Source organism: Struthio camelus, chromosome Z (assembly GCF_040807025.1).
Source record: "Struthio camelus isolate bStrCam1 chromosome Z, bStrCam1.hap1, whole genome shotgun sequence".
Lineage (NCBI taxonomy): Eukaryota > Metazoa > Chordata > Aves > Struthioniformes > Struthionidae > Struthio > Struthio camelus.
Genome location: NC_090982.1, coordinates 43,746,959 through 43,772,083, shown reverse-complemented (window position 1 = coordinate 43,772,083; position 25,125 = coordinate 43,746,959). Strand labels below are relative to the sequence as shown.

General features: G+C 40.8%; 1 protein-coding gene across 4 annotated transcripts in view; it reads right to left on the bottom strand.

Annotated features, from left to right (window-relative positions):
* Nucleotides 1-3,636: 3,636 nt before the first annotated feature.
* LOC104151001 (E3 ubiquitin-protein ligase TRIM36) overlaps nt 3,637-25,125 on the bottom strand; it is a 33,577-nt gene continuing 12,088 nt past the window's right edge. For 2 of the 4 annotated variants that reach the window (XM_068926691.1, XM_068926693.1), the window contains exons 3-10: nt 17,715-18,058; nt 13,499-13,645; nt 12,478-12,573; nt 11,272-11,525; nt 10,529-10,653; nt 9,686-9,979; nt 9,086-9,383; nt 3,637-7,483 (exon numbers count right to left, since the gene is read on the bottom strand). In XM_068926691.1, the coding sequence (XP_068782792.1) occupies nt 7,129-7,483; nt 9,086-9,383; nt 9,686-9,979; nt 10,529-10,653; nt 11,272-11,525; nt 12,478-12,573; nt 13,499-13,645; nt 17,715-18,058 (1,913 nt within the window). In that variant the 3' untranslated portion in view covers nt 3,637-7,128. The remainder of the gene's footprint in view (nt 7,484-9,085; nt 9,384-9,685; nt 9,980-10,528; nt 10,654-11,271; nt 11,526-12,477; nt 12,574-13,498; nt 13,646-17,714; nt 18,059-25,125) is intronic. The other 2 variants (XM_068926692.1, XM_068926694.1) reach the window with 1 other exon arrangement.

Here is a 25,125-nt window from a genome sequence, read left to right as displayed (position 1 = left end):
GCTTTGAAAACAGAAGCCGCCTTTTTCCTAACAACAACAACAACAACCACAAAATATAAACCATACAAAATTTAAAATCTGTGAACTAGCAAGTGAGTCATTCAGTGAGTATTCAGAAGAGAACTAGAGTTTGTGGAGAGAGATGCTTACTGGTACATGCCTTACTCAGTAGTGCCTTGAAAATGCCATTCTAGAAATCTTACATGTTGGGAGGAAACAAAGTATGCAGAAATGAAATTAAAATAGTAGCAACATGGTACTATAAATATTTTTTGCCATAACAAGGCCTAGTCTTATCTTTCCTCAACCTTATTTTTCTGTCTTAATAGTTTTCTGAAATGGACTCTTCTCTTTTCGCCTGCACGGCAGGAAGTCTGTGCAAGGAAAAAGATTTAATAAAGCCTGGAGCAAGAATGAATTCACACCTGCATGAATGCTCTGAAATATCAGAGGGTGCCTGATGCATACAATCTTTCTACAGAGGAAGATTCCTTTCTACAGATTCCTTCTACAGAAGGAAAGAAGAGACAAACCCAGCTAAAGTCCAGACAGGCTGCACAAAACAGGCTGCTTTTTCTAGTTGGATCCCTGTCCGTAAACAGGAGCATCTGTCTGTTAGGAAGGAGAGAAGCTTTCCTCCGTGCAGGGAGCTGCTGCCAGACACCAGGCTCCACCCAGAGGTGTCCTGCCTGTGACCACTGAACATCTCCACTACGAAAAGAGCAGCAAGAAGTACTAGGCCACTTTTCAGAAGAGCAAAACAAGCTGCGAGTGCCACGCTGACTCAGGGGAGCTAAAAGGTTTAAAGCTGCTGACAGGGGGGAAGCATAACGTCAGCGTTTTCAGGAAGGAGTCAAGAGCGTCTGCCTGCATCGGGGGTCCTACAGGACAAGTTGCAGCAGTCAGCATTCCTGGCTCTACCATCTTCTTTTAAGTCCAGAGAAACAACAAAATCATCCTGCCAAGGTGCCCGGTCACATCTCAGCTCCAGGTCCTTGTGCATCTTCTGCAAATAGCCCCTTCACGGAACGCATGCCCAGGTGCATATGAAAAGGCCTCTCTTCTATCATTTTTTATATTCTAAACAACTAGATGCAGTGAATACACTTGGTCCAGCAATATGCAAAACCATGAATAAGAAGGCCCTAAGAACAACTACTGCTATTAATTGAATGACTCATAGTTTTCTGATCTTCCTAATGATTTCTTTATAAGAAGCCTTTTTTGCAGCAAAAAGAGGCATATGCACATACACCCACATATACATGTATACATCTGTATATAGATAGGTTCAGTGATGAATGAAGTGCTGTTGGTTTTCCAGAGTCAAGTGGCTAGGTCCAACCCTTTGCAGTTTTCTTATGAAACAACTTCTTAAATGAATTCCTAATTTTGAATCTGCGTTTATTGCTTAACTTGGTTTTGAAGAAGTATTTAGGAGACAACTTCTTGAAGGAACTGTTTTCATTCCACTAGCTCAGGTATAGAACTAGTTCTATACTAGGAACAAGTACGACAACCCATTCAAATTGCATTAATTTGAACTCTACTCTTAAAGTTATACTGTAGGTCTTTAAAAAAGGTGTGTGTGTGGGGGGGGGAGATAGATAATAGATACCTGTATAACAATTCAGACAACAGTTTTTCCTAGGAGATGGCCATCAAAACAAAGGCATCTGCATGTTCCTTCATCTGCATGTTCCTTTTCCGGGAGGACTGCACTGAACCCCCTGCTTTAGCCTGCCACGTCACAGTGGCTTACCAACTCCAGAAACAGCTATTTCTGGACAACGCGTCAAGTTGCGCTGCGGTTATGTGTTTTTAGCAGCATCGGTGGGAACCTCCTCTGAATGCCCCCACCCAGCTTGACCACCTCATGCAAGAACAATCAGGCAAGGTCTCTGGAGAAAATAACCTTTTTGTCTCTTCTCAGAAACTTACTGTTACAGGATGAAAGGTTTCTATCTACTCAGGGCAGTTTCTCTCTGTCCCCTTGCTTAAGGGTTAAGGATAGCTTCTCCCCCTGCTCCCTTATCAGTTATGTTGTATGGAGGAGCAGAGGATACTGCTGCTGTAGTTGTTTCCAGGTCTGAGAGAAAAGAGCAGAAAATTCAATAGCTACAGCAAAGCAGAGCTGATGTGGGTGTTATAGAGTAGGAGAATGAGGGAGGCAGAATTAAATCAACTGGTAGGAAAAAGATTTGGGAGAAAAAAAATATTTAAAAAAAAACAAAAAACCCCAAATTATTTGAGCCCTCTACTCCTCCCTTATAAATGTCTTATGGGAAGAGGCAAGAGAAATAAAAGGGTTAAGAACAAGGACTAAGCCTGTCAAGCCAGGCAGGATAGCTAAAACAAATGGATCCTTTCATGCTAAGTTGGATTTGCCCAGTGCAATGTTTATAGTTGGGCAATAAATACACAAAAAGCCTTATTATTTTGCCAAGGAGCTAGAAATACCCTGCCAGCCAAGTCAAAGCCACTTCTTTCTAATTTGAGACTCCAGTGCAAACTGAAGTTCTCTCATACAGATGTACAGTTATATGGAGTGATGGGGTTTTTCTGAACCTTAAAATAAGCTTTCAGCAAATTGTTACTGAGCAGGAGGTAAGCCAAAGCCCATGCACCATCTGAATCCAGCCCTCATGGTAAACGTTTCAGGAAGTGCCAGAAAACTGCATTCATCTGCTGATGTGGCTCAAAGAATATTCTTTACCCTGAGTTTTTTTCCCCCCCAACTGCTTCCTCAGACACTCTTCTGTCGTGTCTTCACAGAGCTGGTTTTACTCAAGTTAAGCAATAAACAAACCTGTCATTTATAGCGTTGAAAAACATGCTTGAGGCTTGAGCTTAAATCGGAAAGTTGAGAAAATTCAGCAAACACCGTACTTAGTTTTGATACTCCTACCTGCAAGAGATGTCAGCCATTCTCTCATAAGAATGAAAGAAGTTACGTCTATATATATTATTTTTTTGACTAAGGTACAGCTTTGAGGCTCTTAAATCGCATTAGCACTGTTCACAGGACACTTCTGAATACAGTCTCCAGCACTCCCAGGTACCCACGCAGCATGTCTGAAAGGAGGAACCCACCAGAGGCTGGAACTTGCAAAGCAGTTAACTGCCCAAAACATCAACCCTGAAGTCTCAGAGACGCAGATATAAGCCCTGGTACCAGCTTTCACAGTTACAGTTCAAGTCAGACAAGGGCTTGGGTCCATCTGACCTAAGTCAGGGCACTTGGCTGAGCCAAGCACTACCAGTTTCCTTCATAAGGAAGAGGAAGGCTCCTCTGAAAATGCCCAAGAGCCCACCTCCTTCCAGATACACATTTCCCTCTGCAGACAGGGGCAGGAGCCTTGGGCAGCCAAGTTCCTAACAGTGGCATCTTTAAGTAAGTGCCTGCTGTGGCAACCAGCCCAAACTACACTCCTTGTTCAGTGGAAAACTAGAGGTACTTACCTAGAGCACCCCTCAGTGGGTACATGGGAAGACTTGAGAGCCAAAGCCTTTTGCACGGAAGAACAGTGCTTTCTCCTCCCAATTCACCTGTTGTCATCTACTCTTAAGAAATATCATTTCAACAGGGGTGCTTTAGAGCTGGGATGTAATAACATGAAAAACCAAACTACTGGATTTTCAGCTTTTATTTAAAAAAAAAAGTGACATCACATTTACATTTCAGAATATTTTTAAACAAGGCCTTCTTGTTAAAGCTTTAGATATTTAAGAAAAAGGGTCTACATGATTCACACCTGCATGGAGCTTTGCAGATCACACAGTAATCACCAAACAGCTATATTGCACAAGGATCCACACAATACCACACCATTCTTAGCTTAGTCTACATTGTAAAGTGCTGTTTTGTAGGAAGAAACTTGGTTTGGAAAAAAAAAAATATCTGGATAGGCAAGTACCGTTGAACTGCATTTTGAAGAGATGACACTTTTCCATTGTAGTGAAAAAAAAGCCTTTGCTTCTGACAATACGTTTTGTATTTAATAAATTGGAGTAAGCACCATATAGTACTGTAATGAATGTGTCCAAAGTATTCAAGTAACACCAAATGCCAAATCAATTTTTAAACTCAGAGTGAGATAAATACAGACATATCAAAACCTAGATTAATGTTCTCGTCAAAGGATGAGCTTTTAAAGTAGCATCAGTCTCTGTCCAGTAGAGTAAGTAATTGCATAGCTAAGCACATCTTAAATGAATGTGAGGTAAGGCGAGAGTAGAAAAAAAATAAAGAATTCTTCATCCCTCACCTCTGTTCTCAAACCAGATTTAAAAAAAAAAAAAAAAAAGAGGAGTGAGTCTGAGGGACTCTTAGTATTTAAGACAAAGTGTTTACTTTACAAAGATTTCATTAAACAAACAGTAATCAACTGCTACATCCTAGGGATACCAATTCAGATGTTTCCAAAGAATCTCAGTGCAGAATTGTGGAATGCTAACCGTGACATAAAATGTGCCATTTAGACCAGTTTCTGAAACAGAAGAGTCAGAAGTGACATGTATGATACTCATCCGTAGAAAAAGATTTGTCTGGTCTGTTGTTCCCAGATAAGTCCAACCCTCTAAAATCGATAGGTTTAAGCTTATACTAGATTTGGTAGATATATGGACAAACGGTGATGAGAGAAGACACAGCTACTGAAGAGAGAATCCTGCCTCCTGGGTCTATTCGACTTTACTGAGCTCACACACAAAAGGATGAGTGATCTAGTCAATATAGTGGACTAGAATTTGAAAGTTTTCTGTGGTGGATTGAACTATTCATGGGTTAATAAACAACAAAGAAACAAAAATGGAAGAAACAGTAACTTTTAACAATGGAAGGAGATTTGCTGGGTCTCACTACAATTTAAGTTATTCGAGATATTCCTCAGTGATCTAGGAAAGGAAGCAAACCAAAAAGGATATTTGTGCTACCTACAAAATTACTCAGCAGCAATCAAGTTTAGAAATGACTGTGAAGAGCTGCAGAAGGCCCTCAGGACTTAAGTCCCTAGAAAAACTGGCAGTTGAAAGTCAACATTAATAAATACAAGATAACGGAGTGGGGAAACCCTACATGTGCATAGCTTGTGTAGAACTCATCATTAGGATCATGCAGAAGAACCTCTGAAAACACTAGCTTGATATTCACTATCAAAAAAGACAATCACAGTTTTAGGACCGTGGTAAAAAACAAAACCCAGCACCTTGTCAGCCTTCACAGTAGCAGAGTGTGTCCGTACGGAGCGCTGCTCTACTTGGTCTTGAAAAGTGAGAGAAGACAACAAGAGGGGCAATAGGATGCTCATGAGCACAGAACAGTTTCCGCGCCATGAGCGACTAGGTAGGCAGGAAATGTGGATATAAAAAAAGGAAAAATGAGGAGGGTGTAATGGGAAGGAAAGACTATGATAAAGATCTATTATACAAAGAAATAACGTAAAGGACGACTAGTGACAGACGATTTGCCATTTCTCCTGCAGGAGAAGTCCCAGGAAATACCCACTGTTTAAAAACTGCTGCCTAAGTCTATCAAAGTATTTCTTAGACAAGCACACAATTAAGCTGTGGAACTTACTGCCCCACAGTATTAGTAAGGCAAGAGCATTAGTGGCAAGACAAACACGAGAGGTTGCCTTTGCTGAGCCTATCTAGCCCCAAGAGGGCTATCACACTCCCCTTGGGGCAAGTGACTCTTCTGCCGATTACCAGAGGCTGGGAGTGCGCGGCAGGAGAACAACCCCTCCACATTGCCCTGTTCTTATCTTCCAACAGTGGCCGCTGGATGGAGGCTTAGGAGAGAGGACCCTGGGAGAGGCAGACTCTAATCTGATCAGCATGACAGTTCATACAGCAAAGCATAGCTAAGGTTTTGCATTATGACCTACATTCATTTAAGTGTATTGTGATTTTCAGGTCCCATTTCTACAACTGTATACATGCACTTAGTAAGCATACTTCATACACATTCATCAAGATGGGCCACTATACCCCAAAATCAGAAAGCACCAAGTATGTATTAGAAACGTCCTTCACTTTAGATCCGTATTTTTCACAATGCAAGCTAACAGTGCAAGTACTCAAATGGATTTTTAGACAGATTCCTTCCAGACAGATGCAAACACTACTACCCGATACAGTTTTGAACATGAGAGGAACAGAAATTTGAACAGAGACACCCTTTAAGGCAAAACGTGGGTCTCAAAACTTAATCAGTGCATTTTTAACATTCTTACTAAAAACGAGCCTTTATTAGATACAAAGTTAACTTATAAAACATGTATTAACAGAAATACCTGAATTTAAAAGTTCGCATTTCATTACTTACGTTAATAACTCATTTGCTTTTGCCCACATACCAGGTACTATTACTCATACATGCAAGAAATTCAGACTTCACACTCAGAAGTCTGATGTTTAAGGTCAAATTGCACTTTATTTACTTTACGTAGCCTACACTAAAAACCTGGAAGAGCAAAGAAACTTACCATTATGCCACCAACTATACACCAGGTGTCAGAATTAGAGTTTTAGCTTACAGTCACACTAAAGGTACATGAAATACGATCAGTTTTTAGTTTAACCCTCTCCTTCCAAATACAACCTAAACATTCAGCTGCAGTTTTGCTTTCTCACTGCTTTGTACTTGTGCAAGCGTTACTTAGCACTGCAAGGCCCACCCTAGTGGTGCTCAGGGGTTAGTCAGAAAGCATTTGACCGCTCAAATGCATTCAGGCAGATTTCTTAAAGGAGAATGGCAATCACACACCGTCGCTTCGACTCCAATAATGCAAAACCAACTATGTAAGGATTTAAATTACTTAAAAGGCAGATTTCCACCCCGAGGAGTAGTTTTGGTTGCTAGTCAAACTTCTTCCCAACTGCCTCCCCCTAGGAAGGAAGTCTGCGGAGAACAGCATCGCACAGATCACAAGAAAGGCAGGAGAGTTGCTGGAAGAACGTTTCCCGCTTGTAGAAGCAACTGGGCCGTTTGTTTAAAAAAACATGACCCAAAGGCTTGTGTGCAGCACTTAAATATGATGTAATTAATTAGGACTGAACGCTAAGGCAGAACACCTCTGCTCTCATTTTCCATCTCAAAACAGCAATGGGAAAAGATCACTAGTATTATATGTCATCTTGGTACTCCAAGTAGTTTGCTGCGATGGCTTCCTCAAGATGAATTCCTGAGCCACCCATTAAAGCAAATGCCGGATACATTATTCCAGAGCAGTCCACCTGGCGCTCATAAAGGCATTTCATATGATCTGCATCGTAGAATCCAACCTTGCCTTTGTCATAGTCAAGGCAGACCCCTATACACGATGGCATGGGAAGGATTCTGCTCGCTGAATCTTTGGGGGCGGCAGGTGCCTTGGGGATAAAGAAACTTTTCATGCCTAAAGTGACCAGTGTAAAAGGCTGGGATGATTCAAAGCAGGTATCTTCACTCCCACTGTCATGACCACTGTCTTGTTCGTATCTAGAATAGAAAAACAACCATTTGCTTTTATCAAATCTAAAGCGTTACCAGCAATTTAAACAAGAGAAAATATTTTTGTAAGAAAGACAGGTAATACCCCACAAGCACTCAGAAAACCTCGTGCAGTAAGAATATACCTAAGCCAGACAGAAAGATGCATTTAGTAGTTGGGGAATGCTCACTTGGAACACTTCAAACAGAGTTCATGCAGGTGAACGCTAATGAGGATGTAACCAGAGACAGTTTTACAAAGGAGCTCAAACTTCAGATTTATCTAAAAACATACTTGTGAAAGGTAATCTGTAAGGAACATTATAGGAAATAAGTTAACATGCGTAGTAGTTTAGCAAATATGACTAGTCACTACAGGCAGGATATGTTTTACTTGAACATATTTACATAATATGAAACAAGTAAATATGTTTAACGTTCTTCTTGTACTATGAGTTTTCCGTATCACTGCTGTGTTGTGTTGTCTTTTAAATTCACAACACAGCATATTACGTTCCAAGTTTAAAAAATAATTTGGACTCTTTGGGGAGGTTTCCCTGAACTCCTGTTCCTAGTTGGTGACTGGGGGAAGTCCGTAGCCAGATCTGTTCTGTCTGCAATGTTTTCCCTACTTTTTTACCAAACGAAGGCAGATCAAAGAAGCATACAAAGCCATCATTCTTCTATGCATACAATTCCTAGGTGGGGTTTGGTTTTTTTTTTTTTTTTTTTTTTAAAAAAAGATGTGTGTCAGTTAAGGGTTTCTAGATATTTGCGTGAATAAGAAAACAAGGATAAGGAAGTCAGGATTTAATTTCTCGCCTTACAAAAAGGCTCTGTCTGACCTTAAGCAACTCAAAACATTGGCATTTTTACAGTTTTAGTACGTCTTATAGGAGGAAGCCAATGCATCTGTTAGATTCCTGAAAAAGTTGCAAATCCCCAGGGTATACTTCCTCAGCCTGCAGTTCCTCAGCCTGCAGTTCCCAGACACATCCAAGTTTACTAGAACTGTAATTGAGAGCTGGAAATCTTTTTGCTGCATTGTCCATTGTACTTTGGTTTGTGCCTAGTATCACCCCAGTACAGTCCACAAGAGTATAGCCTCAGATAAGCCAGTGACTTGGAGTCTACTGTGAAGAAAGCTACCACGAAGATAATAGAGTGAACACTGAACCTCAGAAGGGCAGGCAAACCTAGCACACTCAGGGAATTAAGGCAGGGTCTACCTACTGATGATTAAACAGTGCCTCAGTCTTGCAGCTATGGATTTTTTTTTTCCTTCTTGCTTTAATTTAATTTAATATCTTGACAAATATAGGAACATGATTTCTTTCTCCAGAAAAAAGATAAGACTCCAAGTAACTAAAGAGCAGCTGTCTACTAATGTTTGGGAAAACAAACCAACAAACCCAGCCACCCCCAAAACCAAACTCCCTCCCTCCCTCCCCAAAACAAAAACAACCCTGCATGCACCAGACCCTTCCATCTACTTTCCACTGATTAGGGTGCATATTGTTTACTGATTTAGACCAGACTTCCTCTTAATTTATTTTTTAAAAAGCCATCTGCTTATGTAGAACATGTATTACGCAAGAATCCATAATTTACCTTGGGCTGGTCACATCACGGGGATTATGGAGCCATTCCTGTATCTTGGCGCTAGACGCAACTCCCACTTTCACCAGGTACGAATGGGCTTCCACATGAAAAGCCCAGAAATGCTTCCCTTTGGCAATCCCAGTGTCGCCAATGATATAATCCAGGGTTGTATAACAGCCAACCTGTATGCGTTCAGCTCCTAGCAGCAGAGGAAATCCAGCCCTGCTTTCCACGGAGTTTCTTCTTGGGTTCAGCAGGAGATGTTCACTGTTGTACCCACATTTATCATCAAAAAGAAAACTAAAAACTGAAAAATAGTATCCCAAAAATTTACCATTAGTTAACAATTTGGCCTTCTGTGCTTATAAACTACATTTTAAACACACACTGGCATTTGAAATTCTCACTTTTGAAAGCTGCCAGGAATGTCACACAAGCTAACATAGTCTCAGTATACTAAGGAACCTGCTTGTTAACAATACTTGTATACATTTATGCAAATGGATACCAGGAAAAAAGAAGTCTGAGAGCTTCTAGAAATCGCCTACAATTTCTCATAACATCTATAGATACAAATTCAGCACTTTCTGGACATAAATGAAACGGTACCTGGAGCTGGAGGTGTATGCAAGATAACTTCTCTGCTCCAAGGGCTACAGATGGACCCTTTGTATCCTCGGACTCTGAAGGCATAGCTGCTGTTGTTATCAAGATCTGATATTATTTTGCTCTTGCTGCAAACTTCGATCTCCTGCCACGTTGCACTCTCCTCATCTTTATTAAGCTTACGATACTCAAGGACATATATATCAGCTGAGTCTGCTTTCCCAGGATATTCCCAACTGATCACAGCTTTGTTGTACATTTTACTCTGCTCTTCATTGATTTCTGGTACCTCTAGACCTGGAATGCCAGAAATTAAGGAGAAAGAAAAAAAACCCTAAGTTTAGATATATGTTGTTTTAGAATTAACCATATAAGCCATTTGTACAATGGATACTGCGATGAATTTAAAAAAAAAAGTCTGCCTCATGCAGTGAGGATGGTTCTGTTCACGCGCCAAAATAAATCCTTTATTTTCTGCGTTTACTTTGAAAGTTGTCAGTATTACTTATTTTTGCTGGCAAGCCACAAACCATACAAAACCCAGTCCTTTTCAGTCACGGAAAGACAAGCTTCTAGCAATACCAGGCAGGTATTACTCAACTGCAATATTTTGGAAGGCAACATAAACTGGCACTGAAGATGATGGCATCTTAGCTTATTTATCAAAGCTGAAGCTAGCGTTGCTGATAGGTAACGCCTTGTGTATCACTGAGAAAGAGGAAACAATGCGAGTCAAAAGGCGCATGACAGAGTTATCTAACTGCAGCCCTGCATGATTCTTGCCTCTTTTTAGAGAGAGCCTTACAGGCCCCGAATCAAGAAAGACCTGCTGCTCTCGCACCTTACCATTGGAATAGAAGGACAAGTCACCAAGAACCTCTTCTTGCTTGGCTACATCCACCACAAAGTCTTGAAAAGAAGTTTCCGCTGCTGGCCTGAAGCTCTTCAAGGACTCAGTAGCTTTTTGGATTCTGAAAGCACAAGGATGAGGGAAGAGAGAAGAGGTAATTCATATGTATGCATTTCTTAAAATAAAAATGTTAGGTTTTACTTTAAAAGAAAAGTCTTATTTTCAGGTAGTTACTGAAATTTCCCAGGAATTTCTGTCTCACCAGACAGAGCTTAACCACAGAATTTAAATGCCTTTTGTACATCAATGTAAAGATAACGAACAGATAACAGTTCAGATGGCAGCATCTGAACTATTTGGGGCATTACCTTCAAAGAACAAAACAGAGGTGAAGTGCTAATGGAGAACAACTATTAAGATCAAAGAGTTTAAAGCCAGAACAGAACTACAGATTAACTTGCAAATTCCTGATGCAATCTCTGAGCAAAGAAATGCATCAGTGAGCTGAATGGACTGCCCTTATACTGCAGTTCTGCTAAGCAAGGCTAGATGTTGTAGGAGAGAATCCCTTCTGTGTGCCATTTCTTAGCATGCACTGGAACATAGTAATTTCTACAAAACCCCACCTGGACCACCTATGAACCTCTGCAAATACAAGGTACTGCATGGAGAACTTTGCTATCAGAAGAGTACGCTTGAACAGGCATCCCGCACCTAAAATGGAACAGACTTAAAATACCTGACATGAAGTTGTTTTGCTGTTTGAACAAAACAAGACTGATCAGTTTCTTTGAGCACTTCTTGAGCATAACCCACAAGGCCATTATTTTCCAGAAGACCTTGATATTCCTCTATTTGGGTTTGTAGTTTTTCCAGCCTTAAGTTCTTAGATGCTTCAATTGCCCTGAGAGCTACTGATCTCTTCTCTTGCAGAACATCGAACAGTTTGTCAAAATTCTGAGATGCTTCTTCTTTAGCTCTCTCACCATTGCACTAGGAGGGAAGAAAATACATTTGAGAGAGATTCCACGGCCCTGGGGCATGAGTACAGAAGCATATTTAAGGTTTTTCAAAACATCATAGCGCTCTAGTCATCTGTTTGGCAGACAAGACTAATATTTTCAGTTTTTAACACCACAGTAAAGCTCATATGAGCAACACTGCACCCCAGCTAGTAAGCACTTACTACTTGAACAAATGAAGATTAAGAAAATATTCCTCTGATTACTTCTTGAATTATGCAGGACATTCCTCTGTCTAAACAGCTCATGTAGAATCACTTATAAAAGCAAGTCAACCTCTGAAGTCTTCATGTCTCCAAGAGCCGGGCGCTCTTCTAGCTTCCCTAATTATCCTGAATCAGGAGTCAAATCCATTTTCCCACATATGCCCTCAGAACAGCAGGCCCATCTCTGACTATGCCCTGCATCAGGAACCACAAAGCATAGGTATGGTCTGTATCAAGATATGGACAGGGCTAAGAGCTCCCACCATTTCTGTGCACAGAGTTTTTCAGCTTGGTGCGAATATGCTCCCCTGCTCTGGGCGTTCTACAGGGAGTTTTTGTGCTCGATTCTGATTTTATTGCAACAGCATCTCCAATTAAACAGAGGGTATAAATTGTGCAGTGCCATTAACACCCAGAGCTTTAACTCTAATCCGCTTCTCTTTGGTTAAGATATCACATAAGCCTTATTTCAATTACATTTACAGTAGCACCCAAAACTTCCCTTTCTGGACAGACTGCTTATGTTGCCCAAGTTTCCCTCACCATCAGGATTACGCCGTACAGGAGACAAGTGCGATTCAATACTAACACAAGCTACAGAAATTATTTTATTGACTAACTGACAAAAAGGATTTGAAACGCTTTACTGAGAACAGTGCAAGTCCCTGTTGCATGCCTTCAAGGACCATCCCCAAGCAATAAGCAAGTCATGCTTACCTCTGTTTCCTTCATCAGGAGACCCAGCTGAGAGATTTGACCTTTTACCTGGCTCTCCTTACTGATGAGGTATTCTATATCTTTTGAAAGCTTCTCCTGTTAAAATACAATAGCAAGCTGGCAGAACACCGATATCCCACTCAAACCAGTGCAGGTAAGTTGTCCGGCTAGGGCTCGGTTTGTCTAGTTATAAGACTGAAAAGCAGCTACTGGTTATGAAAGCCAACGCTGCAGAGACCTGTTGTTCAGTGATGGACGATGACTGTGCCAAGCAATCAGGCCCCTGTTTTGAGCAGGGCTAGGAGCAGAGGCTTCTAACGCCAACACGGAACAGCCTAAGTTGGCCCTCTCTTCCCCAGCCACAGGAACCATCCTCTCTTAGACTGAGCAACACGAGGCTTACGGCCATTACCGAAACTTCGGAAAACGCTTCCTCAGTTATTATTGACTCCTTCGCAATAAGACTTAGTAGCAAAATAAGTGGTTTGGAGCACTAATATTCTGAGTGCCTCTGCACTTCCCTACCTGCAAAAGGGTCAGCAGCAGTACAGGAATAGCCTGGTAAACAACAGGTGAGGAGGCCAAGGAGCACAAGGGAAGCAGGGTTGGGTTTTTTTGGTGGGGAAGAGAAGAGCGAGAAAAGGAAGAGGAGGAAGTAGCAGCAATCATTCTCTAATAAACAAAGCAATGCTTGCAAGTCTTCCCTATTCTACTATGCTTAGGGAATTAACAGACACAGGACTTCAGAAACATATAAAGTCCCAAAAGTTATTTCAGATTCAATTTTATCTGGAGTGGTTTTAAGGTGGTTCAAATGTCATGGAATATACAGTTGCTCAGACATATGCCAAATCACACTAATACACACATTACCAGATGTTGCACAAGAGCACACCTCATGACTAGTTCAGTGTCCTCTAAATACACATTCTGGCTTTCTGCCAGAGAGAGTTTGCCCTTACACCAGAAGCTCAGTACTCTTCCCCTTCTTAAGGCCAGATCAAACAATATTTACTTTTACCTTAAGGGTTTTGTAGGCCGTGCTCATGGTTGTTACTCTATGGTTTGCATGAGATCCACCCAGTTTACAAAGATGACAAACAGGCCTTCTGCAAATTTCACAGTACATGTTTACCCTCTCCATTTCATGTTCTGGGCACATCAAAATCTGAAAAGACAGCAGAGAGAATGCAGGTGTATTTCCAAAAACTGAGGTGCTCAACAAGCCATTAAAACAAACAAACAAACAATCCCACAGCAGTATCCAGGTCCCTCACTGGATTTTTATATTCCGTTTATCCGCCATCATTATATATTTCTGTGCAAGCAATATTCAAGGGATGAACATACACGGTTTCAGCGAGGTTTACATTGAGTAAAACTGTAGCAACGTCCACGTACACACCGCATGGCGCGCACGCTGCTACTGACCTTGCTGATCCCCGAGTTTGTTTGCATACCCCACGCTATCACAGTTAACTAGCTCCCTGGCACTGCTGCTCAGAGTTGTAAATGCAATACAGCAACACACCCCACCCTGTTAAACCAGCTGAAAGGGCTATGAACTACTTCCGAAAGCCAGGGTTGGCTTAATCCAGTAACGATCTAAACCTAAACTAGACTCAAATCAGCCACTTAGCCCATTGCTCTTGGAGCAGCAAATAAAACACAGCCTCCAACATCAGTCACAGTCAAATTAAAGAGAAGGAGCCTAATTCTTTTTTTTTTTTTGTCTGACTCCAATTACAAGTTGTTCATATCGAGTGCTATTTTCAATATCAGATTAAATGGGTTTTTTGGAAAAATCTGCTGTTCACTAAAAAAAAAAAAAAATCACCTTTCAGAATTGAACAAGAGGGAATAATTGCTCAAAGAGAAAAATGCAGTTCAGCTCCAAGCTCAGATAACAGATAAACGCATCTCAAAGGAAAAAAAAAAAAAATCCATTGCCCCATTCCGCCTCATTCCACCCCATTCCAGAATACTGAAAGGCAGTGTTTGGGACCATCTACTCTACGCTATCACAGAAGAGCTCTTGAAAAAGGTTTTCAGCTGCAAGCCAAGGAGAAGAACGAGCAGCAGTACCATACAGGTCAAAACAGTCAAGCCGTTTTACCAAAAAAAAAAAAGACAGGAAAGAACAGAAAACCAGAAATTTGCTAGTAGCATAAACATGGACACACCAAGCTAAAAACGCAGGCCTTCCCTAAAACCAGCTCTCAGCCCCTAAGTGTTCCCTTAGGCTTCAATGAACAGGGTAAACAGATGAGTCTCACAAGCACCTTGGTACAGCTGGCTATCATTAGGCAGAACACAATAAACTATTCTGCTGCCATTGCCTACTGGATTATGGAAAGGAAGCTTTCCTGAAAGTCAGCCGTGCAAGTAGACACCTCCAAAAAACTGCAGTCGCTGTTAGTCCAGGGAAGTCATAATTCCACAGCACTGTCTAGCCACCTCAGTAGAAGCCATACATTTTTATTCACCTCCTCATGTGAACACGAATGACAAACTGCAGGCTAGAGACAGAAGAGGTCAGCAGATTATCTTGTCCAGTCCTCTCATATTCAGGAACAATCGGTCCAGTATGCGCCTCTCCCATCCCCAGCACACATGCCACAAAGTGCTCTCCAGTCTGGTTTTCAATTAATCAAAGTGGTGACTGGGAACATTGTGTAGGAGACTAACAAATACTCCAAGCATTCAATTCAGGTCTTAACAGCGCAGTGTAATGAAATACGCACTTTTTTCCTCATGTTAAGCTGAAACACTCCTCAAAAAGATCTCTATAAGACCACAGTAAAGCTCAGTTTGCTGTAGTTGGGAAGCTTTTATAAAAAGCAGTATCTGTAGCTGATGTATCTCTACTATGACTTTGCTGTTGTTGAAACAATACCTCTGTCTTCACATATAACTTTAAAAAGCCAGAGGTCCCATTAGCACTTGGTATAGCAAGGTTAGGATGATCAAAACTACTTTTCCCTATTTCACTCTGCTTCAACAGAATTTAACTACTGACTTTTGTATGTACCACATGTTGGTAAACTACAGGAAGATTAAGTTTAGATTTAAGAGCACACAAAGATTTGGTATTTTGAAATAGGCACTATAGAAAAGTTTGTAGGGAGCTGTAGAGCATTTTAGATCAATAGCCGTGGGTAGAAGAGAGCATACACACTTTTAACACATTTTTATCCAATAAAGTGGCATTTTACACAGACAGATAGCTGTGTGCTAGTACATTTTAAAGTACTTCAAGCATGTGCTTGTTATTAACTGCAATGAACACGACAGACCCAGAAAGAACTCCACTAAGTGGATTACTGGATGCTTATTATATACTGGCTTACTAACTCTCGAGTCTCAAGTTTTTCCAGCCTCACCTACAAGAGAACATCAGTCAAGCGCTTCTCGCACATAGCATAACTTTAATTTAATTTTAGTATCTTAGCTTGAACACTTTATTAGAGGATACAAACATGAACCTAATTTTTCAAGCCTGAATTAGCAGTTGTGCCAGAGTTGAGCCTGCTTACTTGAGGGGAGAGAGTCTAGGATTAAAACCAAGAGGAGGCCCAAGTGGGAGCCTTCTCCAGAACTGAGCTCATTTCAAGTCAGCTCTGCAGAAATTTTAGCATTGATTGAAGACTTCAGTAGTCCTTACTTTCGAGAGATGTGATTTTTTTATTCATGAACAACACGAGCAGATTTTAACTCCAGAGCCCAGGTAAATCTTTACATCTATGTTCTAGTCTTCTGGGGGAGAAGGATCCATACAAAGTTTCCTGTAAAGTCAAGCCCACACCTATAAAATGCCTGAATTATTTCTAGTTCTAGAAGAGCTGAGGTCTAGTCAGCTGCACAAGAGGGTCCACTTTTGTATCAGCTTAAACGTCTGTTTTGGCCTACAACAAAGTTGGTTCATAGAGAAGCTGAAGAAGAGCGTAGTATTGTAAAACACTCACCATAAGAGGAGGCAACATGGAGCAAGAAGTTTCATAAACCCAAATCAAAACTCCCTGAACACCAGTACTTTGGGTATTTGTAGGACCTTCAATGGCACGGAGGTTGTTGGGCCAGTGCGTGCTCGGCTCTCCCCAATCCAGCGCTTATCTGCTGTGGGGCCAGACAAGAGCTCTCCTTGGGAGGAAGCCTGCGTACAGCTGACATACTTGCTTGCAGCAAACAGACTCTGGCTTCATGCTTAAAACCTTTGCTCATGCCTCACACTATATCCCCTCTAATAACAGACCTAAGCAGTGTGCTAGAAAAAGCTTCAGAGGACTGCTTCGTTACTGGGAGTACTTTGAATTGAGCTTGCTGCGTCCCCCTGCACCGGAACCACTCCCTGCACGGGACCAAGAGCTAGTATTACAGTAAGTAAGGCCAGTCCCCTCCAGAGAGCTCTAGCCCCAAGCCTTGCTGTCACAAACAAGTCCATGAAAATCAGCCCAAGGCTCTCTCCTCCTCACAGGCCACAGGGCATGCAGCAAACGCAGGGACATTAAGGCCTGCTGTGGTCTTTTGTTAGAGATGGCAGCTGTGACAATTGCCCCTCTCCCGTAACTTCAACTCAATAGAGCACAACCATGTTCTGCATCAGCTTAGCAGGAGAAACAAAGTTAACTAGTTTGCAGTCATTCTGTTTTCCCTGAATGCAGAAGCAGCATGAAAAGTAGGAAACTAGCCATTATGTTTTCTTCTTCTGCTACAGCTAAAAAAAATAAAATAAAATAATGGGGTGTAGCAACAGTGGAGCCTTGAACTCCACCTCCTGCTACTGGCAGATGCACAGAAGGAGAAAAGAAAAACGATGTTCGGCTCTCCATCAAGCTCAGGCAAAAAACATCTGAACCTGCATAAAGCTGGGGAGAGGAAGGTGTTTTCTCCGTTTACCACACACACATAGGTCCTGCTTTATCTGAGCTCTAGCGAAAAGCACTACAATTCTGGTTGTTCAAGATCGTTAAATCTTACAAAAGGACAACAAGCCACAAATAACACAATCCATCCCTCAAAGTAAAAAATCCCTTTTTCTAGCGTCTCCTTCAGATACGTTTTCTCTGGACTTTTCAGCTCCAACTAACCTCAGCATCAACAAGAACAAAAGCTGTTCGCTCAATAAATAATAGCACAAGTCAGAAAAGCAACAACGACCCTAAAAAGCAACTACCACTGCACAGATGTGTCTGCAAGCTATATCCAAATGCTGCACTATTATTAAGATATACACTTACCTTGGGTCTGAAGTTGGTGGTTGGTCCTACGTACTCATGCTGAGCTTTTACAGTTCCCCAAGGATGGTATACTTTGAAACATTCATTGCAATAGCTGGCACTGCAGTCCATGCAGCTCTTTGTGGATTCTTGAGCTGGAGGTTTGCAGAAATCGCACATAATAGCTGTGGCTGCCCTGGCTGCCTGCCTATATCTTTCCACAATGGTTTCCAAAGTAAGGTTTCGAAATAAGCCGCTGATGCCACGTTCTCCAAGATCAATATCATGCCGACAGCCAGGACAAGGAAACATAGTCGTTCTAGGAGTCAGTGAATTGCGTTTTCTGCCTGTATAGACAGCAAATCCTGGTTTAGTAGGAGCATAAACAGAAGAGTTTTAGACGCTTTAGGGACACAGGAATTTATGAACCAATCCCGAACTATTTTAGCACATCATCCAAACCAATACAATACTAACTCATATGCATTCTGCCAAGCCAAAGAGAACAGATTTGCTGTTACAAGGCACTGTAACGTTTGAGTACAGAGACATTACAAACTACTCTAAGACTTAATTCCACGTTAAGATGAATTTAACTGTTCCAATTCTATCATCTGCTTCCTTCCTGCAGTTTTGTTTCTTGCAACAACGCTGTGCCAACATCGCTACTCTTTTTCTTCCAAGCAGGCCCTGCATTACCAGGCATTGGTAAAAAAAAAAAAAAAAAAAAAAAAAAATTGCTCTTCTGTTCTGAAGATCTCACCATCTCTGCGCAAGGTGTGGAAGAGCATGGCCTAAACTTATGGCGAGTCACTTGGGACCAGTTACTTTAACTAGTCTGAGGGTTTACACAGGAACAAACTGTTTTCTTTCAGAAGCCTAAAACACTCCTATGACAATTACATAGCACGTACAGCTTCAAAAAGCACTCCCTTAAGAGAACATTCTGGAGATCCTGGCCTAGTTTTGGATGCATTCAAGTTGCAGCCATTTTTAAACACTAAACATGTACTTTCCAGAAATCGTTTAGTATTAGGCTGCCTGGCTGCCCAGATACACAGTCATGGCTTGGTACCATGTTCAAGCGAAGGAGGCTTATTCTCAGAGTGAGAATAAATAGTTATTCCCCGATGAATATAGCCAATTTTGAGGTCCTAGAAGTTTGCTTTGGCTGACACAAACTTATCTTGCTTTTCCCAAGAGGAGTCATAAAAACAGCCAGCATGAGAACTAGGTATTACCGCTATGAAATGCCAACCAAATCAGTTAGTCAAAACATGCTGCAGCTGACTTGGCCTTGATAAAGAACTGCTAACTAAACCTGTACACAAATCAAAGGGAACCTCAACACTGAGATGAGTGAATTTGAGAGATTCCCTTACCCTGAGGCAGGGAACAAGGGATCTGCCTGATTAAACAGAGCAGGCCTATCGCTTTTTGTTTTACAAGGGCATTGCAGAGAGGTTACGTTCCCACCAAACAGCTACATGAAACTTTCTCCTCCTCTCCAAAATAAGCCTCTCCAAGGCTCAAGTAAAGCTGCAAGCTTCAAAAGCCCTTGGGACTTGTTCTGAAATGGCTGCTGTAGACCCAAAAGCTCTTTGCTGCTCAACGTCCTCAAAGCTACGGAAGAGGGAGTGCATCCCCCATCTCATTCATGAACTCAAGGGGAACAACAAAGAGGGGTCATTCCGGTAATTCTGAAGCAGTCTAAGCCAGCATTTATGCCTAATATGTATCCTCTCAGTTCCCCACGCAAAGAAACAAAAAAGCATCCTCCAACCGGAGCACAGTTTCAAAATCCCTTTGAGATGAGTGCATGCCACTACAACTAATGAATCTGTAAACGGAGGTGTGACTTAAGAGTGCATACAACCAAATTCTTACCGTGCTGAAATGGGTTCTTAATTTTAACAACAGGAAATTGGTTCTTATCTGTATTTAGTGAGCTCCTCTCCAAAAAAAAAAAAAAAAAATGAAGCATCAACATTTCTGAAGCGTCCTTGGACATTAGCCAGAAAGACACTTGCCTCATGCTTTTCTTCTATGGTTGCTACAACCAACCCTTTAAAGCCTCCCTTCCTATCATGCACTTCTCAGCCTCTTTAAAAACACTCCCATAAGGAACTCATTGCTTTACAAATCTTTGAAACGTGCCCCATGATAGTTATGCATGATTGTCAGAAAAAAAAGCCTGGCTAAAAAAGCCAGAACCAGAGCAGGAATAAGTATGTACAAGCTGATAGTCTGAAATTCAGCTGGTCTTTCACCTTTCTGCAGGTCCTGAGCAGAACAATTAGATCATATTTACAGAATGCAGTAGTAGTAGCCCAAGTCAAAAGTATATAACTCTCTGGCTAAGGGAAGCAGAGATTTTTTTATTTTTTGGGTACTTACTTGAAGTCAATTAATAACCCAAACTGCACATCCTGTAATACCTGTAACTTGGCATATACAGCAACACACACATGCAATGCACAGGAACAGCAGTGAAACACAAACCTTATTTAAAATGTATGCTCCAAGCTAGCACTCTGCACAGAATGGAGAGACCTTCTGCACAGGCTTCTACAATGGCCTGAGCGGAAGGATGATTTTGCATGCAGTATCATGCAGTCAGTAGCTATAAGAAGGGGATGGGGAATACTTACATCTCCTATAACTAGGAAAATAATGATACAGTGTTGTATGTACGAAACTGCCTACAAGCAGTTCACTATAGCAGAAAGCAAGCAGTGACAAAGCAAGATAACAAGGAAAAATATGGTGCAGTGGTCAAGTTTAAAAATACAGTCTGAAATTCTTATCCAGTAGCATGCTTTTGAAGTCTGGCCCAAGAGGCTCAAATGTGGAATTGGTGTTTGTTTAACTCAAAGATGAGTTTAGCTGCAATCGAATTGAGGCCTTTCATTCTGCCAGTCATGGAATAAAACAAGACTGTAGTGATGAGCCATGCTCTACATATACTGGTGACACTTTGCTTACAGAACTCAATCCAACACCCAGAAGTCCTGCATGTCTTAAGATGTCTCATCCCTTTTCACCAAATAGTACTCTAAGAGCTTAGTTTTTTCTGTTTCAAAACCCGGAAGCGTACTTCCTAAGCGTCTCAGCATCCTCTGCCAATTTAAGACTTAAAGCATGGAAACATTCTCTTTTTGCCTAGTGAGAATGTTAAAATACTAATATGCAGTAAGAATTAAGTCTGCTTATTGTTTATAGGATTTATAAGCTCATATTCTGAAAAGCAAACACTGCGTTGAAGTGAGAGATGACTTTTGAGCACTGTCTTTTCTATTCTTGTCTGGCTTTCAATTTGCTGAAATTGAATTTTGCACATACGCAAAAGACAAAAAAGCATTTCAAGTAGCAAAAAATTTGGATTCTGCAAGACATATTAAATGTTCAGAGAAACTCAGATCCTCCCCAGATTCTGTTTTATACCTTGCCAATCCAGTTTCCAACAAACAAGTATATATTTAGTGAAACACTAGGAATTATCACAAAAATTTTTCGATTGTGGGTCGTAAACAGAACACTCCCCTTTCAGTGAAAACCCAGATCGGTAACTGGAGAACATACTACTGATTATCATTGACTCAGTAAAAATAGATATCTAAGTTTGTCTACGAAATTTAGAAAAAAAAAAAAACCACACAATATTATTGTTTTCTCACTGCGACTCCAAATCCACAAATATTAGGATACATACAGGTTCTAAAGACTGTAGCCAAAGAGCACTCCTAAGTCGTACGCATCTTATAAATACCCTATTTAAACACCCTTTTCCCACAGGGAGATACTAACACTTAAAATGTGGAAAAGTCACCCAACCTACAGCTGTGGGTTTGCAAAGGGATAAGACACCTTAAAGATAAAATTGTGTTTTCCATGTAAACAGTATCACCAGCATTCCGTGATTATGGAAGACATGAATGCTAATTTTGTGAAAGTTTAAAAAAAACCCAAAAGTTTTTAAAAGTCAACTGGATTCTGATGCATTAAAAAAAAAAAAAAAGAAAGAAAAAGAAAAGTAAGTGTATACTGCCACTCCCAAACTCATTTAATGCTTGTGAACAGATCTTTAGGAAGAAAGAAAAAAAAAAAAAAAAGGGGAGACAAATTTATAGTTAAAAAATAATTTTCAGCTACTTCAAAAATCTACCCCAAGTCATGGGTGTTTTCTGTGACCAGAGCAGATAAAAACAGCTTTAAGTGTCCAATACTTTGTTTGTTTATGATACTTCTGTTCTCCAACTGAGGCAATTTGACTTCCACTTCCTATTAGTTGCTTTGTTCTTCATGGGGAGTGTGAAATTCAGATTTGTGGTGAGTTCAGCTCATTCCTTTCTTGAAGGATACAGTGATTTTATGGACTGCTCATGTGCCTGCCAATATTATGCCAACAGGAAGGTTTGGTTTTCCCATTTTTGACAGAGCATCACACCTACAAAGAAACATTTCTGGTAACATCTGAGCACCAGCCCAAAACAGTGGCAGAGATGCTCATGCTAGCATCTCTGCCAGTGTTTCCGGAATTAAATCTATTTAAAACAAAGACACATTGGTTATCCTTCAACTTGACAGTGTCACTCAGCATGCTAACCATGAGAAAAAAGTGTCACTTTTAAGTATTTAGTTTTCCCTCCCACATGCATGTGCCATACTAAATTGCCAGATCCAGACCTACCCGGTCAGATCGGCAAGGTGTGAATTTCAGTCCTTCTCTTTTTACTCAGATATAATTAAGGGGGCGCAGATCCAATGAAGAACTGGTATGACCTTCCACTTAAAAGTGATATTGCTGACTATGACCTCTAAGTGTTACGAAGATCAATATAACAACTACATTTCACTAGTAGTAAGACAGCAGTTTTACTGAAACTTGATTATGTAACTCTTGAAAATTAAAAAGCGAGAGGGTTGGGTTTTTTTGTTTTAAAGGGAAGAGATAGCTGGTCTATTTGCACCTTTTAAAGTATGTTTAGTCATGCACACACACATTTAAAAAAAAAAAACCCTTTACTTAATTCTAGTCCAGTTGACCTTTAAGTCAATCGTAGAACAGAATGAAAAGCTTTCCTAATAGAAGTCTTCTGCACCTTTGCTCACTGCAAAAGCCGTTTTGTGGACTTGACCACTGACAAAAAAAACTATATGCTAACCAACGATATTTAACTCGAGATCTAAACACTATACTATCTAGAGCCATATAAGAAGTGAAGCATTTCTACCTCTCCACCCAAAAGACCTCCTCTGCGAGGCTGCGAACAATGAACAGAAAGCTGTTTTTAGAGATTGAAAAATGAGATATACCATTGGTTTACAATGGCTCAGATGAAGAGCGTCAATTGTTTTCTTTCCTGTGGCTGTTAAACTATTTTAAGGCTGAAAGGAAAGGTTGTTTAATTTCCTAACACATGACAATTGCAATATTAAAGTAGAGTGAAGAAGGGAGAAAGAACAGATGGAAGAAAAAAAATATTTATATATACATATACATCTTTAAATTTACTCCATTTCTGCGACATCCATCAACGCTGCACAAGTCAACATAACCACAACACATGCTTTTTTCTAATTACACTAACATTACAGAAGATCAATTAGCAATAAGAAATGCCCTTTATTTTTATTTTATATACAACAGTTTAATTTTTTTAACCAAAAAGTAATTTAGTTTTGCATACAAAACTGGATTTTTCTTAAACCAACACCTTAGATTTAACAAGAGCATGCACTCCATTTTAACTGCAAAATAAAAGTGTTCTACCAGTTCCAGCCTTTCCACATTAAGATAAACTCTATTTGAAAATGCAAGTTGTGTGTGCACAATAATCACAAAATGTAGACCAGTTCTTTCTGGCTTCTCAAGAATTTAAAGGCCAAAATCATGTAAAATAGCTGGTATCTTCAATAGACAGTGAGGATTCCTTAAGAAAGAAAAAAAATTAAAAAAAAATGAAGACGGTGTTATATGTATTTTCAAATATGAAAATAATGCCCCACAGCAACATGCCCTATACAAACCTGCCAGAAATTCTACTGTTTCACGTGCAACCCAACCTCGGATGTTTTTCTTTAATATTTTATTACAAATCCCACTCAGGATATATAATAAATTTATATACATTGTGTAAAGTCTATTCACAAAAGGAATTAGCAAGAGGATGCACAGTACAGTTACTTGGGATGCCAGACAAGAATTGTACAAATGTCAGTTGCAATTCAGTTGAATATTGATGGTACCAAATTTTTGAGAGCAAATCTACCTCACATAGCAATAGAGCTACAATGCCTTTAACACTGTAAGTAAAGGCAGCACAAGCTGTATGTCTAACTCTGTTCTTTAAAGCTCCCATTTCCATATGCTTTTCATTTGGCAAACCTGAACCGTTTGAGACGATCATTTTTCCTACAAAGTGCATCTGCCCGATGCTCTTTAGGGGGATGGGAGGGGAAAGCCCAATATTTCCACATCTCTACATTCCGTTGCTACCCATCAAACAGGTCTAACAAAGCCTTCGTCTCCCTCTACTAATAGGTCAGATGAGGAGATAGCACACATCACTTCCTATCAGTTTGCTGGGACGGTGGAGGACTACTATAGATTTAAAAACTACAACCCGTGCAGTAAACTGAGTGCATAAATCACGAGGGGGAGGAGTCCCCAGAATGAATCTTTGTTGTCTTGTCCTTACTGACATAACAAAGCAGTAACACTAAATCTTGTGAAAAGGGCATCCAACAAGTCTGGTAGAGCTGCAAGCTAAGCTCTTCAAATCCTAATTCTCAAGTCTCCGAAACTACCTGCTCCTCCGCCATGCGCTGGCGCAGGAGACATTATAGCGTTTGCTTTCTCCTAGTAATTAAAAGTCAGTCTCTCAACAGAGCCTCTGCCTCATTCAGCACACGTGGCACTATGGCAGCAAGCAGAGACTGTGCAGTGTTAGATCTTTATTTGTAGTGGCTGATGGAAAGCAAGCAGGAAGACAGGTTTTGGCAGGAGAGAAAGGATTATCTCCTTGCTTAAGCTGCTGAGCGCAGCATGGGGAGGTCGTTCCCCATGCACAGCCTGTCTGATACACCCACATTTCATAAGCCACAGCTTCACAGGGAGGTCACCCATGGTGTATTCATCACTTCCCAGGTGCTGGGGGTTTGATGCTCACTTTGCAAAAATATAAAGTGGACAGTTGCAACTGAAATCAGTGAGAGCTTTAGTCAATACACATGAAGGCATATCAGCACGTTATGCTTACTGGGTATAACAGGTAAACAGTCTTCTATTCGGGGGAATTCAGTTACCATGGGGCGCTCTCTTCATTCTAAGCTTGTGCAAAACTGGAGTTAGCAAAGGGCTTAGACAAAAAGTGAACTGTAGGTAGAGCTAAATAGCGACCGCGGGGCTGTCCATCCCCTACCCGAATAG